Here is a 17,770-nt window from a genome sequence, read left to right as displayed (position 1 = left end):
GTTGTACTATACAGTAATTTTGTCTATTCAAATATAATATTTTATATCTTAAGTTTTGGATATATACACTTAAATAAACAATATAAAATAATAAAAACTGACATGAACATTATGTGAATAGTGCTAAAATTGATGTAAACAGTACATTAATAGTGTGAACAATACATTAGTATATGAACAGTATATAAACAGTGAGACTCATATTTTTTTAAAATTTTTAAAATTAAAAATTATTTCATTTCATTTCACTATCTAAACATATATTTTTTTATTGACTATTTTATCTTATCTTAACTTAAAAATTTTATTACTATTAAAAAGATCTAATCTCATCTATACTCTAACCAAAAGAGTCATTAATCCTCGGTAAACCTCTTTTCTAGTAAAACTAAACCCCCTCGATTCGGTTTCCAACACAGGTAAAGAAAAAAGAAAAAAAGATCAGAGTTTGAATAGTTACCGTTAGTGTCCCATCAAGCAAGCAAACAAATACATTAGTTCCCACCATCCAAAAACAAAACGCTCACATTTCCCAATGACCATTCAAATTCAAAAACATCCTTTGATCCCCATCACTATCAGTTGCATCATATCTCACCCCCACCTAAGTCATTGGGGTCCACTCAACGTTTCTACCCACCTTCACAGCAATTGGGGACCCACTCAATGTACCGACGTGGCAAAATCAGAGCCACTGAACTCTTCTCAGACAAAATCATCTACACACAAAAAGTGTAAGCGAAATCTTTCCCAAAGCAACACATTTCGAAATCAATCTCCGTGCCAGATGTGACTCGTTTCAAAAATCCCAAAACCAGACACAACGTCCAGCGTTCAAATCCAACACATCCAAGGATTAACGAATTTTACCTCCCTCAAAACCTGATGACTGGTTGCAAGAGATCCTCAATGCCACGGCAATCCTCGTACAACTCCCTCTATGTCAACCCTCTCAATGACCTCAGGCACAGCCGCAGCAGCAGTGAAGGCGGTGGGGGCGTCTGCTCAACCCCACGTATATTTACCGACAACAAAGAGAACGATATGCCCAACAGGAAGCAAAACGAGAAGCCTGCCTTTTTTGGCACTGACAAAGAAAATGTGGTGCCCCCGAATGGGTTTGGTACGCCCAAGCGGTTCACCGCCATGAAGTCTCTCTCCACAAACGGCAGGGTATTGAAGCCATCCTCGCTTCAGTTTTGCATGCAAATGAATGAGCCTGAGAAGGCTTTTGGGCCTAAAATTTGGGACCCTGCCGAATCGGAAACCTCCAGTTCTTTGAATATTTGGGACTACTCCGATTCTGAGGCTGCCCCGGCTTCTTCTTGGTCTACACTGCCTAATAGGTTGGTTTTCTGTCGACCGTTTTGGGCTTTTGACGCAAAAATCCTGTTTGAAGTCTTTTTAATCTCAGTTTTGTGTACGCTTGTTCAGGTCTTTGTTATGTAGGCCATTACCTCCGGATATAGGAAAGTGTACTTGTGTAATTGTTAAAGAAGCATCGCCGGAGGAGCTACATGGGGGTACTCTATACGCTCTTTATACGAATGTGAGATCCCCGTGACTTATAAAAACGTTTCCCCCTCTCTCTTTGGTTGTATATTAATTCTATTTGTATAAAATTCTGGATTTTATCTCATTACCATCCGGTTCCGGAGTCTTTAAAGTTTTCGTTTTTTTATTTCCCCGGTTTTTGCAAGTTTGATTGGTACGTATTCTTTGTATACATATCAACCCTGACATGGTGGTATCTTTGAGCACCTGTGCACGAGAAGTCACCCATGGGGATATTGCTAACGGTTGTTTCTGTAGGGGAAGGCCAAGGAGTCATATTTGTAACTCAATGTTGTTTTTTGTACTTCTTTTACTTTCTGTCTTACTCATAAAAGTCTGCGAGAATTTTGCAATTCTGATGAAAGTATTATTATACCTTGGATGTAATAGCGGACAAGGACGATGAGTTTCTGATTTTGGTAGGGTACTGACATCTAATAACTTCTGCAAGCCATCTTCACTATTTTTCTGCATCACGATACAATGTGTAATTTGTGGTATAAATGCTTTTGCTTCATCTTTTCCATGCAACTCTCAAGTACACCCGCTATTCTCTATAATTTCTCTTTTAGCGTGGCCCTCTGTTTGATTGTTTGATTGCCTGTATCTAGGTTGTTCATGGTTTTTCTTGTGGAGCATGGTAAACTCCCTTCTAGGAGCAAGGTTTAACTCTTGATTCTTTTATCTGGAATTATAAAACCAGGAAGGTCAGGGACGACAGAATCGGAAACTAGCTGTTGCCCACCACAAGAGGAATAACGGGAAGTCCGTGTTCACCGTAGCTCAGAATACGAAAGGAATATTGTCTAGCATGGATGATAGTTTTATTGGGGCCGTCACATCTAACCTTATGGGTTCTAGATACCATATTTGGGATCAGGTCATTTCTTGGAACTTTATATAGTGTAATGAATTATATTACATATAAAATTGTGGACTCAGTTTTTTGATTGATTTGTGGAAAGATTCTATCATGAATTTGTTCAGCAATGATTTTGATTGCAGGGGAGACGCCTTAATGCCCTAACAAATCAGTCTAAATCACTTCTAGCTGTTGTCAGGTAAGCCAAGTCCTCTCTCTCTCTCTATATATATATATATGTGTGTGTGTGTGTGTGTGTGTGTGTGTGTGGTCTGTCTGTCTTCTTCTCGTTACATAGGATTGCTTTGCCTTGCAGATTCATGCCTACAATAGCCACCTGTACCGGTAGTTACAGAAGTATGATGGTATACATACCCAAGCATCAATCCATGCAGCTTAAGAACACAACTCAGGTGAGCTAAACGGTTTCAAAAATTCTTAGGTACTTACCCTATTATAGCATGAAAACGTGTGCCAGGATTTCATCTCTTAAGTCTAGTAATATGTGTATCATAATCCAAGAAGTTTGTTTCTGGTAGGTACAACACATTCATGGACTGCCAAAGGACTGGGAGGGAAAAGTGGACAAAGTTCATCAGCTATTCTCAAGAGTTCCGCATTACAACAAAGTAAGAATATAGAAAGTATATTCCTCTGTTAAGTTTCAGGAAGTATATTAATTATAGCTGTGTTGATTGGTTTCTTTTGCTGCTTCAGATTTCAAAGCAAAATGAGTTAGACTATAGAGACAGGGGTAGAGCTGGACTTAGAATCCAGAGCTCTGTAAAGAATTTCCAGCTGACTTTAGAGGTATCATTAACTTCCTTGATTTATGGTTTCACTAGGACAAACATGTGCAACAATGTGATCAAGATGCTTAATTTAAAAGTGTGGAGAGTAGATTGGGCCGGGAGGTGCCGAAATGAGTGTAGCGAAAAGATATACTTGGGATGCTAACTTGTTTATGGCTCACTTAGGAGAATGGAAAACAATCAATCCTGCAGCTTGGAAGAGTGGGGAAGTCAAAGTACGTGATGGATTACAGGTATTATGCAAGAACCATTTCTGCAATTCTATTGATTTAAAGCAAAGTTGATCATTATATTTTGATATGTAGGACTACATATTTGATTGATAGCACGTTAGGAAAGAGATATAACACGAGATCTTATGCCTTTCTTATGCAGATATCCTTTGACGGGTTTCCAAGCATTTTGCATATGTTTGGCTTCTATGGATTCTAAGCTTTGTTGCATGGTGTAATGATTTTTATATGCTGCTCTTACCTTTTTGCTGTTCAACCTCTTGAGCGCAAACTTACATTCCAACTTTTTATTGTTAAAGCTCTGCTTCTCATTCCGACCCAAGAAAGAAAACAACAAACTTCATCATTTTATGTAGATGACAAGCCGGATGAGTTGGGGGGGGGGGGGGGGGGGGGGGTTTTGAACTTTTGATGCCATTGGATAGTGAAGAAATTCGAGCTAATATATTTTTCTTCTTCTCTACATAAATGAGCACCCTTTCGTTAGTAAGTTGGTGGACTTGGGTACGGCCTAAAAGCCCAATAGTCCTATCACAGAGACACCCTATTTCAGAGAGACTTGCCTGCTAAGAGTTCAAAGGGCTCAGTACATGTTTTGGCCCAGTCTTATGGCATGCACTTGAGATATGATAAATGTTTTTTTTTAATAATATTTATTAAATAATCTCAAAGTATGGATATATAATTTGTCTATCTTATCATAAAATAAAATGACGTTTCATTAAAAACACAACTCCCCCTTTTTGTAGGGGAGTTGTTGGGATGGAAACAACCCTTTTTCTATAAAGGTTAAAACGTTTTAAAAAGTTATTTGATTTAGTCAACTAGAAAGGACCCCCCCTCCTGTTACGGGATGACACTGTTACCGACTGCCAATTAGGCGTTAGAAGTTGGGAGCTCACCCCCGCCACCCACCTACTTTTTTTCACTATTTTAATAGCTCTCCACCAAATCAATTGTCATGTTTGAATATTAAATTAAGTGGAGTTGAGATGATAAAATATTATTTTTTAATATTATTATTATTATTTTAATATTTAAAAAAGTTGAATTATTTATTATATTTTATGTTAAAATTTAAAAAAATTATAATAATGAATTGAGATGATTTTATAAACCAAACGAAGAGTCAATTTCCTCCATCCATGTTAGCCAACAGTATGACTGATTCTTTAGATATAGATTGCTTGGGTGCCTAAAATTATAAGAATCATACAATCATGAACATATATTGTGATCAGAACGGGACACCAAGACCTGCCATTAAAAAGTAAATTTTTTTATCGATTGTTTTTTTAAAAAAATGTGCGATACGTGCAAACTCTTTTAAGTATATAAATTATTTTTCAAATCACAAGTTAATTAGATAAATATATAATCTTATACAACTGTGAACGATAAATATTATTTCTGATCTTGATCGTATTGAATAAGCCATACTTAAATCAAGATGAAAGCGTAAGTAATTAATTAGGTGGAATTAAGCAGAGAGTCTGGGGCTCACCTAATGCATGGTTTTACGGCCGCCCGCTACGTGCTACCACTAATATCTCCTCGATCCCAAAGCTTCGCTGCCTTCATGCTCACGATGTACTCAACTATTACATCATAATAGCAAGGTTAACAGGTAAATGATAAATCTATACTTTGTTGTGTATAAGTCGATATGTTAACACACCATGTATTTATCGTGAGATCTATTATATATAACTTAGAAAAATTAAAACATTAATATATATATATATATATATATATTTTTTTTGTATAGCTTATGTGAAATTTTTTTTATATCAGCGATACGTTGCGTTGAATGTGTAAAAAATAAAATAAAACTTATAAATAGATTTTATCGATCATTAATGGTCTTCATTTAATTTTTATGGAGTCAATCAAATTAAATTAATTAAATTTGATATTCCGTCGGGCGTTCTTGAATATATCCTTAGAACCGAACCTACCCAAAACTATTTTTGACCCATAACCAACAACCATGTACTACTCCACATTTAAGATTGAAACTACTTACATCCATCCACATGTAATCACTGGATCCATAGAAAATCTGCCACCAATAGTACTACTAGTACATACTATATATTATATGCTGCTTGAAGATCATATATCATGAGTACTTTTCATCTTTAACATTGCATGCAATTTTTATTATTAATTATATATATTGAAATATATATAATATTTGTCAAATCTCATCCATCGGCCAAGAGCATGCGTGTTTTCAAATATTATATATATCTTAATAAATTAAATAATATCTAAATTACGTCCTAATGAAATGTAGAGAAAACTAAATAAATTAAGAGATTGGAGAAGGAATTAAGTTTATAAATTAATTTCAAGCTAGCTAGCCAAACTCCTAAATTCCACAACATGACATTATATATAAAAGTAAAAATATCAAGACAATGACACACCAAACGAGAGAGAGAGAGAGAGAGAGAGAACAAAAAGGTGCATGTTATAATTAAAAAGCTACTATAGGGAATAATTAAGGAAAATAATTAAAACCCTATTATGCATAGCAAATATAGGGTGGGAAAGGAGATTATATATATATAGATCGATCATATAATGTCCATTTCAATATATATTTATTGCACAAGCACTGAGGACATACATGTAACGCGAAAGAACAAGTAGTACTGATCATGAGGACAAAGAGGAAGAGACTTTACACAAGCACTCGCTTATAAGAGATAGCTAGCGAGACGGCCATAAAAACCCTTCTCCTCCTCAGCCGGCTAGCTAGCAACTACTCCCAAACCCTTCTTATAATTGGATATATATTGACCTACATGCACATCTCTCTCTCTCTCTCTCTCTCTCTCTCTCTGTACCATTGCGACGTTCTCTCTTGTGAAGTTGGTTAATTAATTCTATGGCGAAAAGCTCAGTCAATAACACTGCGAATGCTACGTCGAATACTAACCCTAGCAACAGCGCCGCAACCAAGGTGAAGCGGAAACGCAAAAGTGTCGCACGAGACTCTCCTCCACAGCGCAGCTCCATCTACAGAGGCGTCACGAGGTTGGATGCATCGATCAGGCCACGAGTTTGTGAAAGAGTGTTTTATCTCTTCGAAATATTATTTCTACACACACACGCACACATATATAGGCTTTTTTGTTATACTTTTCCTTCTGTTCTTTTATCGACGTTGCCTGAATGATTTAGGCATCGGTGGACTGGTCGTTATGAAGCTCATTTGTGGGATAAGAATTGCTGGAACGAGTCGCAGAACAAGAAAGGAAGACAAGGTTCTTCTTCTTCTTCTCTTTTTATTTTTCGGATCGAAAAACAAAACAAAATTCCCATTATTCATATTTGCATAACGCAGTACTCTTAACAATCTATTTCTCTTGTAAATTCTCTGTTCCTGGTTTGATGGTGGCGGTGGCTTGGTTTCCGACTTAAATGCAGTATATCTAGGTAGGTTTGGTATTTTTTTTTTTTTTGTTTAAGAGAAATTAATGGGAAAAGTACTGAATTTGCTTGACATCTTTTTTTATATGCATTTTCGTTTTAAATATTTTCTTTATTAATTAATCCTTTCTGCATCCTCAAATAACTTTAGAAGGAAATGTCATGCTCAAACAAAAACAAAAAAAAAACTTAAGAAGGAAACGAAAAGCTGGAGAGAATCAATTACAGTACAGTACTGCCTGTTTTTTAAATGTAAATAATTGAGATGTTGGATTTCTCTTTTTGAAGGGGCATATAATGATGAAGAAGCCGCTGCACGCGCTTATGATCTGGCAGCATTGAAGTACTGGGGACATGAAACCATCCTCAATTTCCCGGTACTCACTTGCCATTTCTCAATCTCTTCCCATAATATTTATCATCACTTTCATTAATTTCTCTGACTTTTCTATATATATATATATATATGTGTGTGTGTATGATAAATATTAATTAATTCATGTAGCTATCAACCTATCAAGAAGAACTCAAAGAAATGGAGGGGCAATCAAAAGAAGAGTACATTAGTATTTTGAGGAGGTAATAATTCACAAATTTCTGCACATCTCAAATCACGAATAATATATCATGTACTCGATCGTTAATTAATAATTAGTTTAATTAAATTGTGTTGATGATCAATTGGTTTTTTTTTTTTTTTTTTCCCAATTTGTTATCCGATCATGTACAGAAAAAGTAGTGGGTTTTCCCGTGGGGTCTCAAAGTATAGAGGCGTGGCAAGGTAATTAATTAAAGATTATCGAATTAATTTCCCGGCCTTTTTGATCATTCAGTCCTCATGAGATCATGATGTTATAAGTACTAGTTCTCCTGCTGCATGCATGCGTGCGTGCGTGCACTGCTCTGTACGTGTTATGGTCATGATTAACTTAGTTTTTATTTCTAAATGATCAATCATGTGCAGACACCATCACAATGGAAGGTGGGAAGCTCGCATTGGCAGAGTATTCGGCAACAAATATCTCTATCTTGGAACTTATGGTACGTACTAATATTGACAGAAACCATTATTTCCTCTCCCGCTCGTCTTTAATTTTCTGCTGAGCTTTTTCCATTTTTCATGAATTTTTCTCACCATAAAATGGAAATTAAAGAAAGTTTAAGAAGGATATGAAAATTTTGAAATTTACGAGTGCTTATGAATTGGAAAAAACAAATTATAATAATTATTATATTGATTTGGCCAAGAAAAATGGAAGAAAACAAAATATATATTTCAGATATATATTAATATTTCTAATTTTTTCGATCCATTTATGTCTTAAAAAAATATTAATCAATGCATATTATATATAGACTTAATTGGTCACCAAAAGATCGATCAGCCTGCAGGCAAAATACATGATGATCATGATCTCATTCGATCGCTATATACGTTATTCACAATTGGGTCGTTCCAAAACCTTGGTGTATATCCTTCAGCATGAGTGCACTTAGAGATCAATCATTAAGTAATTTCGATCTTTACCACATGTCAACACAAACTTGTCATGCGACGTCACTAAAAATGAATGTCGGACAAACATTAAAAACAAATGAATACAGTTACGTCCTAATTAATATATAGGAGATAAGAGTACTTAATTCATAGACAGAACAAATAAATAAATAAATATTGAAAAAAAAAGGAAAGTGACATGATGTTTCCGGCCCCAACATTAATATTAACAACTAATGTATATGGGTCAAACTAACTAGGTGTATGTATAGTACTACGTGGCCGAATAAAATAAAATGGTGAATCTGTGTGTGTATATATATCTATATATATGTGTGTGTGTGTGTTGTGTGTAATCAAATCGAGTTGGTTGAGATATAGATCACCAAACCTCAACTGCTTATGTACGTACTGAACAAGCTATTTAAGACCAGTTATTCATGAATGTGTACCTACGTCGTTGTTTGGAATATTAGATATTTTTTCCAACTAGATCTCCACCAAATTTTGCATGCAAATTAAACTTTCTAAATTAAATATATATTTATCTCCAAAACAGGACCCTTCTCTATATATACTTTTTACATTTTACTATTATTTATTTATTTATTTATTCTTGTACACGCGCGCATTGATGCAGCTACGCAAGAAGAAGCAGCAACAGCATATGATATGGCAGCTATAGAGTACCGTGGAGTTAACGCTGTTACTAACTTTGATCTCAGTCGCTACATCAAGTGGCTACGTCCGGGTAATCAAAATAGCCCCACTAATCCAAATGACTCTGAACCAAACACTGATTTAGAGCCTGGCTTAAGCTTAGTCTCCAATCAAGCAGCCAGCTCGAGTACTGCAACTGACATGACCCTAGCTGATCCACTAAGGCCGCCTGGTGCTGGTGGCTCTGCATCTTCAGCACTAGGGCTACTATTGCAATCATCTAAGTTCAAGGAAATGCTGGAGAGGACATCGGTGGTGGACAGTAGTCCTCCAACGTCGCAAGAGTCAGAGCCACCGCGTCGAAGCTTTCCGGATGATATTCAAACATACTTTGACTGTCATGACTATGGAAACTTATATGCTGAGAGCGAAGACATTATTTTTGGAGACTTGAATTCAATTGCTTCAGTACCAATTTTCGATTGCGAACATCTTGGTCCTTAAAGACGAGGGTCATGTGAATATATGGGTGGAAAAGAAGGATAGAGTAAAGAGAAGGTGTTGGGCCGGCTATATTTCCTAGTTTTTTTACATGTAAATACGGACGGAGCTAGACATTCTTTTATCAGATATATCTTTCAATAAGACAATGTTTTTACAAACCTCGTTGTCTCAAAGAATGCCGAATTTACACATGCATCGTTGAATCTTTAAATGGTCGACCTAGTCACCCAGCTTTTACATTACCGGCCATAAGTATAGTGTTTTGCCGTTTGGTGGTTTTTACTCTTTCATTAGCAAGAGAAATCAAATTGTAGTGTCTAAGGTTGCGTTTGTATGTTGAGTTAAGCTCAGTTGAGTTAAGTTCTTTATGAATAGTAATGAGTTAAATAGTGGAAGAAGTTATGTGAGGCCCATCTAAACTGAGTAATTTAAAGTGTATTTAGATGTTAAGATGATTTAGTACTTTTTATGAAAAATTGAAAAATATTGTAGGTCTCACGTATAAAGATATTTTAAGTTAAAATTAAAAAATTATGAGTCTTACGTGTAAGAAGGTTTTGAGTTGGGAAGAGTTTAGTAATTTGAGAATTAAGTGTTTGATGTTAGACTTATATTAAAGTAAGGCTGAACTCAACTGAATTTGGAAACTAAACTCAACTTGTCATTTTAATGGTTTTGTCTCAAATTCACGTATTGAAATTAGGGTTTTTATAATTTTATAATTTTTTTACTAGAAAATTTTATAAAATTCAGAGAAAATAGATTTTATATGTGAACCATTTTATATTTAATGTTAGGTTGAACAAATTAAGCAACCATTAAGCCAGCATGGAGAAAAAATCTTAAAGTTAGGAAACAAAGAAAACAAGATCCATTAAATAAAAATATTAATGGGTCTGGCCTTACTTTACAGATTAATGCAACAGAGATTTTTTAATTTACTCTACCACTATTAAAAGAATTATGGTTAAAAACTTTACGAATATTATATTTAAAAAATACAAATTAGGACAAAATTTTCGGGTTTTTAAATTTATTGGTGTGAAGATTTTGCTATAGATGGAGTGTAATGATAAATAAAGTCGTGGAATGTATAAGTGTTGGATAATATTTTTGAAAAAGATTAAGGTCTATTATTAAAAAATTAATTTTTTTATATGTGTCTCGTATTTATTTAATTTTTTAAAGAGATTATATGGTGCTTGCACACTCTACAACTGTAAATATTATTTCTTATAGATAAAATATTTAACGCATCTTATTTGCATATCGCCACATTATTTGATATTAATAGTATTTTTAAATTATCTAAATAAAAAATATTAGTTTTCTATAATCTGAAAACATGTGAAACGACCAAACATTACTTTAGAGATTATTTAATTCTAGAAGAGCAACCTCATTAGCCTGGCCAAATGAGAAGGTTGGCTAAAATTTGCATAATTGATGTTAAAAACATCTCATATTGAATTGGATAAACCTAAAATAATTTAGACTTTTGCTACAGTGGTTTAGCAAAGATGTAGAATTGCAATTGATTCACCAAATATTAAAATACTAATTTCTCACTCCAAGCAAACATTAAAATATTAGTTTCTCACTCTAAGCAAAAATACTATTTGGTTTGTAATTAAAAAATTTAGATAGAATTTTAGATGAGTTTAATCAAATATTTTTTGTTATTAGCATTAAATGAATTTTGAAAATATGATTTTTTAATATTAATTTAATTATAATATAATTATTATTAACATTTAATTGGTAGAACTACAAAATGTGATAAAAATAAATTAAATAAATAAATTATTAAATTAATAGTATTTTATCATTATATAGAGAGTGAATGGATAATTTAATTTGGAGATTAAATTTAAATGGAATAGGTAAATATAAAAAAAATATAATATTGACTAAATTTTAAATATGAACTTTACCTAACCAATGACTCAATGAATGATTATTAACTAATAGAGATAGAAAAAGCCACTGCCTTCTCTCTAGAATCGTCCATTTCTGTGAGAGCCATTGCCATACTTCTCTCCTTCTCATTTTCATTTACGTACTTTATAGTAGTGTTTTTCCTCTTCTCTCTCTACCGGTTCGTTTTTTGTCAGATCTGCTACTCTCCGGCCGCCTTATACCTACACGCGCCCCACCACTCCATCCTACAGCCACCGAACTACTGGGACAGCGCAAAGTTGCTCAAAAAATGTTTGTGCGTGGCCCTCACGCGCGGCTTGTTTCCGTGCGTGTTCTCCATGTGCCGCCGCACAACAACGCTTCCAACGGCTACAAGCGCCGTACCAGCAGCTTCGTCTCGCCGAGATCTTCCAGATCTAGGCCACCCACTCTCCATCCCACAAGCGCGTGCCTGCTGTGCGCCATCACATTTGTCCGGGAATACAGATGATCGGCAGATCAGTCGATTTGATGACGGGTTTTCTCCTATATTATTGTTTTCCCTAAACCATGATCTTGAAGAAGGGATTGAGAATCTCTCTAAAAATCATCTCATGACAACAAGCAACAGTGCACCCACCACTCTCACACCCTTTCAGCGGAGGTTCCACCACAACCGGCAGTGGTTCCATTATTCGCAATATTTTACGAACAGCTTATTACCATATTTTAAGATGACATCCTCTTGGTAGAATATGGGTGACGACCAAAAAATTGATCGTAAAAATTCATTTTTTTTCTTTTTTATTCATCACTTTGCACTATTATTATTATTTTGGGATGTTTATTGGAGAACTCCATCCCCTCCTATTGTATTATCTTAGTTAATGAAATATATTTGATTGCTGAAAAAAAAAAAAAAAAAAAAAAAAAAAAAAAGAGAGATAGAAAAAGCCAGATCAGACAGATAAATTTTGGTTGGATCAAAGAAATATGCTGGCGCAAGCTAAGACAGATCCATTTTGCTTTCCCAAGTCAATACCGCATCCAACTTTAGAATTTGACCCATCCCAGATCATAAAACGTTAAGATAACTAGTCACTTTTTCGTGTTTCCAAATTTTGCTCGAGAAATTTTGCTAATGGAAGACCCAGAGGAAAATGTTCATGTTGTTGCTCAGAGACAGGAGAAAAACCCAAGAAAAATGGGGTTCTGGGGATTGCTAACCAGTCCTATAGATTGGTTAAAAATGCTTTGTGTAGAGTTGCATTGGAGCTTTGTGTTGGGCGTGGTCATTGTGTATGGAATCAGTCAGGGTCTGGGTGTGGGACTGAGTAGAGTTAGTACGCAGTATTACATGAAGGATGAGCAGAAAATGCAACCCTCCGAAGCTCAGGTGTATTTTGGGATGATTCAAATTCCTTGGGTTATTAAGCCTCTCTGGGGTCTCTTCACTGATACCGTTCCAATTCTAGGGTATCGGAGACGGCCGTATTTTTTTTCCGCAGGTATATGTTCCTTACTCATGTATGGTTTTTTTCACATACGGTGTAGTGCCGAGAGCTACTTAATCAAGATGTGATTCCATCAAGCTTTCCATTTTTTACTTATCCTCCATGCGTCTTGATAGGGTTTTTTTTCTTGTTTTTCGTTTTTGCTTATCCATGCTACAAATGTCATAGGGAAAACTTTTTTTTCAAGTGTCTCATTCTTGTTTCTTTGTATTTTATAGGAGGAAGGAAGAAACTTATCTAGTTTCCTTTATCTGTTTAAGAATGCTGAGAATGAACTAATCTTACATATTTGTCTTCGTTTTGGTAATTAATATCTAGGTCTTCATTACTAGTGCATTAAATAAGAAGAAGCACATTTCAATACCTTATTCACTCAGATGATACTGCCTTCCTTTTCCGTTGAGCACATGTTTAATCCTCTCTATATCTTTATTTTTCAAGTTGTAGAAATATCTGTGTTTCCTAATAGATATATGAATGTCGGTGTATCTTTCGTTAGCTTTCTGTTCTTGGCTTCTTTGGTTCATCCTCTGTTATGCCATCTAACTTCTCTCCATTGATGGGAACTTAGAAGGCTTTAGAGGGAACATTATCCTATAATTCCTTACATAGCTGCCGGGAGCTTCCAATAAACTACTTGTTGGTGTAGTTTGGATTTTTCTCTTTCTTTCATTCTTTTTCTTTCCTATCCATGCTGATTTACATTGAGCCCCATCAGGGTCAGGAGTGTAGTAGCTCCAATTGTTAGAAATGAAACCTTGTTTGCTTTTATCTATTTTCCTTCTTTGGGGAATTTGGTATGAAGTTTGTCCTATACAATGGGAAAGAGGAGATGCAATATGAGGAATAAAGATATAGTTTGATGAAGCTAATTTACTTGGAAAACATTTTTGATTGAAGAGGGGAAAACCATTGTGTTCGCTGCAAAATCTGCTGTATATGATAATAGGATAAAATGTATTTATTTTTCTAGATGTAGCTACTGGAATTCCTTATGATATGCCAGACAATTCATAGCCTTTTGTCCACTGACAACAGTCAAGTTCTTCTGCATAAATTCAGGGATGTTAAAATGGATGTGCATATTTTGGAATACAAAATTAGATGGAAGAATCAATCCTGTGTTCCAGTGAAATGGTTTCCTAGTGCAAGTATTTTGAAGCCACCCAGCTAAATATCAAATAAAATAAACTATTTGAGTGACTTGTGAAAACAAATTTGCTGCATCAAGTTTGAAGGGAATAGCTTCAGAAAGTATGATCCTTGATCATGTCCGTAGCATTTTGCTCTTAGTTTCCACATCAAGTAACCATATCGTGCGCTTTCACATGCATTCTGACTTGGATATTTTTATTTATTTGCTTGCCATCTTAAGTCGCATTAGCTTTGACACAACGATTCTGAGTGTAATGCCTGCCTTTTTTGTTTGTTTTTTCTACAGAAAGTTGAATTTTCATTATTATTATGATTATTGGCAATTTCTATGCGTGATATGACTTGAAGATGTAAAAGACTAAGCAGTATGCATTACCCTTGAGTTCATGTTGAAAGAAGGAAGAGGGGGGGGGGGGGGGGGGAGAGCTAAGCTGAGGTTCAGATCTGACTAAAGCCAAAAAATAGAAAAACCAGATAGATGGAGAATTTGGATGCCTTTGATTACCTAAGAGTTTTTCCCTTGATTAAGTCTGGTTTTGTGCTTAATTCTCCATGGTTGTGCTAGGCTGGATGATTCTGTTTACTGGATTGTTACTCCCACAATTAATTTCAGGTTTTATTGGCATCAGCTCCATGCTTGTGCTATCACTACACAAGAGATTGCATCTTGCATTTGCGATGTTTTCTCTAATAGCAGGCAGTGCTGGAATAGCTATAGCAGATGTTACCATTGATGCTTGTGTGACGCAGAATAGTATAAGTCATCCCTCCCTTGCTGGTGACATGCAAAGCTTGTGTGGACTGAGCTCTTCCATTGGAGCTCTGATAGGATTTTCACTCAGTGGCTTTTTTGTTCACCTAGTTGGGCCTAAGGTAAGCTTCTGTCCAACTTCTTTTGCTTTATTACTTTGACCATTTCATTTCCTTGGCACCTTTTACTTGCAACTGTCTCAGATCCTTGTCCACACTCGGATTATTTCTTCTTCTTCTTTGCAGCTAAGCAATGCAATAACCTTTAGTTATTCAATTCTTATTAATCAGATATTTCACAAGGGAGATATCTAGATAATTTCCAGGCTTAAAAAGTTCCAGTCCAAATGCTTAATAATATAAGGCACAATACATGTTGTATTTTCACATATGCATCTTAGAAAGTAGCATGTATAATAAGAATTCTTTTAGGACGTAAATTCTATATGGTCAATTTGATTATCCAATACTACAGGAGTAGATTTCTTTAGAGATTCGATAAAAATGTTTTCTATTATATTTCAGAATACCTTCTCAGGTAAAATTGGTTTCTCTTTCTTGACAGGGTGCTTTTGGGTTGCTGAGCATTCCGTCTGGACTGGTTGTTCTGGTTGGAATGCTGCTGAGGGAATCCCGTGTTCATAACTCTGGGTACAGGAGGGTAAGGTTACCTTACTTTTTTAGGTATCCCCTGTCATGCTTTCTTCTAAATTCACATAAACCTTTTAATTTAGGTAAGTGAGAAGCTAGTGGATGCTGGTAAGGCTATGTGGACAACATTGAAATTTCGGGAGGTGTGGAGGCCATGTTTATACATGTACTTATCACTTGCCTTGGCCCTGAATATCCATGAAGGAATGTTTTATTGGTATACAGAATCCAAGGGAGGCCCATCTTTCTCACAGGTTCCATGATTCTTCGCCTATTCTTTAGCATTTAGATAAATTTTCTTAAGAAGTTCAAAACAACTTATCACAAAAAAAAAAAAAAAAGAAGTTCAAAACTATCCATCTTCCTGCCATAAAATTTTATTCCATATATGATCATGACGTTGCACGCAGTTTCAATTTGCATCTTCTGTATCTATTATGGAGAATTTTAGCGCATAAGTCTTACTTGTGTTCCATTCAGAGCAGCATATTCTATCTCAGTTATTTTTATTGCCATATGTATCCTGCACTTCTGGTTGTATTGCTGGCTTTTCAGTATATAGTTTCTAAATCCACATTTTCAGAAAAAAAAACTTCAAATTTGCAGACTTTTCTTTTTTTGTAATGTTAAACACTAGTTGTTTACTGATTTATGATAATCTAACAATGGAAACTCATTATTCATATGCTTCATGCAGGAGGTTGTTGGATCCATATCCGCTATTGGTGCAGTTGGCTCACTCTTTGGGGTTCTTATCTACCAAAACTTTTTAAGAAACAAACCTTTTCGTGGCATACTTTTCTGGATTCAACTGCTATATGGTGCATCCGGATTACTAGATTTGGTGTTGGTTTTACGCATAAACTTGAAAATTGGTGTACCAGATTACTTCTTTGCGGTAATTGATGCAGCCATTTCTCAAATGATTGGGCGTATTAAATGGATGCCTCTACTTGTACTTAGTTCCAAGCTTTGTCCTGCTGGTATAGAAGGCACTTTCTTTGCTTTGCTTATGTCAATTGATCATGTCGGATTGCTTTCGTCATCTTCAGCAGGGGGCCTTTTACTCCACATTTTGAAGGTTACAAGGACACAGTTTGACAACCTTTGGGTAACTATATTGATTCGGAGCTTGTTGCGAATAGTTCCAATTGGGTTCCTGTTTTTAATACCCAAAAGTGATCCCAACTTGTCTATTCTTTCAACTGAGATGATGAGGACCAAAAAAGGTACCAGTGTCTTTGAACCTGAGACCGTTGAAATGGTCTCCCTTATCAATAGCACTTGACCAGAATTAGGGATGTAATAAAATGCAGCTTGAAAGAAAACAAGCATGTTATAGGACATTATGCTAACTGCATTGGAAATACTGCTGATTACCCACAACCTGGAAAAGGTTTGCCAAGCAATGTGATCGGAGATTCCTGCTGACAGTTCCTTGAAAATACTGACTCATTTCTCTAGAAAAAGTTGTTGAAGAGGGTGCCATTCTTCTGATTTGGAAATCGTATGGACTGATTTATTTTCATCATACTGTCAGACCTAGATGGCAGAGATGTAATTCGATCAGGATTCCACACTGCTCCAGACCTTGTAGGATGCCTCAGGGATTGGGGTTGGGTGTCTTTTGAAGTCAATTTTTTTTTTTTTTGGGTAAAAGCTTCCAAAGGCACCATTATTGGAAAGTGCTACGCATCAATGCATATGGTAATTTTGGTGGACTGTGATGCAGAGCTCAGATCATAAAGCCAATCCCAGTGACAATTCAGCTCTAGCTTTGGAATCAGCTTAAATCAGATCCTGTTTCTCTAATCATTTGCATCATTGGAAACAACAGTAGCTCCAAATTCAAGAAATTACTCCAATGGGCGAGGACGTTCATGTTTATTTTCTGTGAGTTTTCGAAATTCTTAGAGAACATCTTGTTCTACAAAATCGTTGATCTAATGTAGCACCACATTGACGTAACCTCTTTTGAACTTCTTGAAGACAAAAAGCTTCTTTCAGTTTATTCAGAAGAAAAACAAAAATGATCCTTTTCAATATACTTTGAAATACCTGCACAAAGAGTTTTCTGCTGAAGCTCTGTAACCTCTGTTGTTCAAATCCAGGGAAAAGAGTTGGGAAAGATTAAAATTTTGTGATGTTTCGAGAAACTCTAGGCTCAAAGAGTATCTGTACTTTGAAAGTCTCTCAGCTTTGCGTTGTCTGCAGCAATAGACAGCATAAAATAGGTC

The 17,770-nt window shown here is 35.5% G+C and overlaps 3 protein-coding genes across 5 annotated transcripts; all 3 read left to right on the top strand.

Annotated features, from left to right (window-relative positions):
• Positions 1-471: 471 nt before the first annotated feature.
• On the top strand, positions 472-3,906 carry LOC121246980 (tubby-like protein 8). Its single transcript, XM_041145309.1, has 9 exons — positions 472-1,346; positions 1,435-1,549; positions 2,258-2,434; positions 2,560-2,615; positions 2,733-2,829; positions 2,956-3,045; positions 3,134-3,226; positions 3,394-3,461; positions 3,604-3,906. The coding sequence occupies exons 1-9, from the start codon at positions 886-888 to the stop codon at positions 3,677-3,679; spliced, it is 1,233 nt and encodes a 410-aa protein (XP_041001243.1). The 5' UTR covers positions 472-885; the 3' UTR covers positions 3,680-3,906.
• A 2,189-nt stretch (positions 3,907-6,095) lies between these two features.
• On the top strand, positions 6,096-17,673 carry LOC121246981 (AP2-like ethylene-responsive transcription factor At1g16060). Of its 3 annotated transcripts, none has more exons than XM_041145310.1 (9): positions 6,097-6,506; positions 6,654-6,736; positions 6,900-6,908; positions 7,191-7,279; positions 7,408-7,481; positions 7,633-7,683; positions 7,867-7,943; positions 9,041-9,618; positions 17,663-17,673. In XM_041145310.1, exons 1-8 carry the CDS (start codon positions 6,358-6,360, stop codon positions 9,562-9,564), a joined length of 1,056 nt encoding a protein of 351 aa, XP_041001244.1. In that variant the 5' UTR covers positions 6,097-6,357; the 3' UTR covers positions 9,565-9,618; positions 17,663-17,673. The 3 variants fall into 3 exon arrangements, with proteins under 3 accessions (XP_041001247.1, XP_041001244.1, XP_041001245.1); XM_041145311.1 differs by lacking the exon at positions 17,663-17,673 and adding an exon at positions 14,611-14,621; XM_041145313.1 differs by lacking the exon at positions 6,900-6,908 and having other exon boundaries at positions 6,096-6,506.
• LOC121246977 (probable folate-biopterin transporter 3) lies at positions 12,472-17,544 on the top strand. The gene is made up of 5 exons (XM_041145307.1): positions 12,472-12,971; positions 14,746-15,005; positions 15,448-15,543; positions 15,617-15,787; positions 16,231-17,544. Exons 1-5 carry the CDS (start codon positions 12,605-12,607, stop codon positions 16,819-16,821), a joined length of 1,485 nt encoding a protein of 494 aa, XP_041001241.1. The 5' UTR covers positions 12,472-12,604; the 3' UTR covers positions 16,822-17,544.
• Positions 17,674-17,770: the final 97 nt, after the last annotated feature.

The sequence above is a fragment of the Juglans microcarpa x Juglans regia genome, chromosome 1S (assembly GCF_004785595.1).
Source record: "Juglans microcarpa x Juglans regia isolate MS1-56 chromosome 1S, Jm3101_v1.0, whole genome shotgun sequence".
Taxonomy (NCBI): domain Eukaryota; kingdom Viridiplantae; phylum Streptophyta; class Magnoliopsida; order Fagales; family Juglandaceae; genus Juglans; species Juglans microcarpa x Juglans regia.
This window is presented reverse-complemented; position numbering and strand designations above follow the sequence as displayed.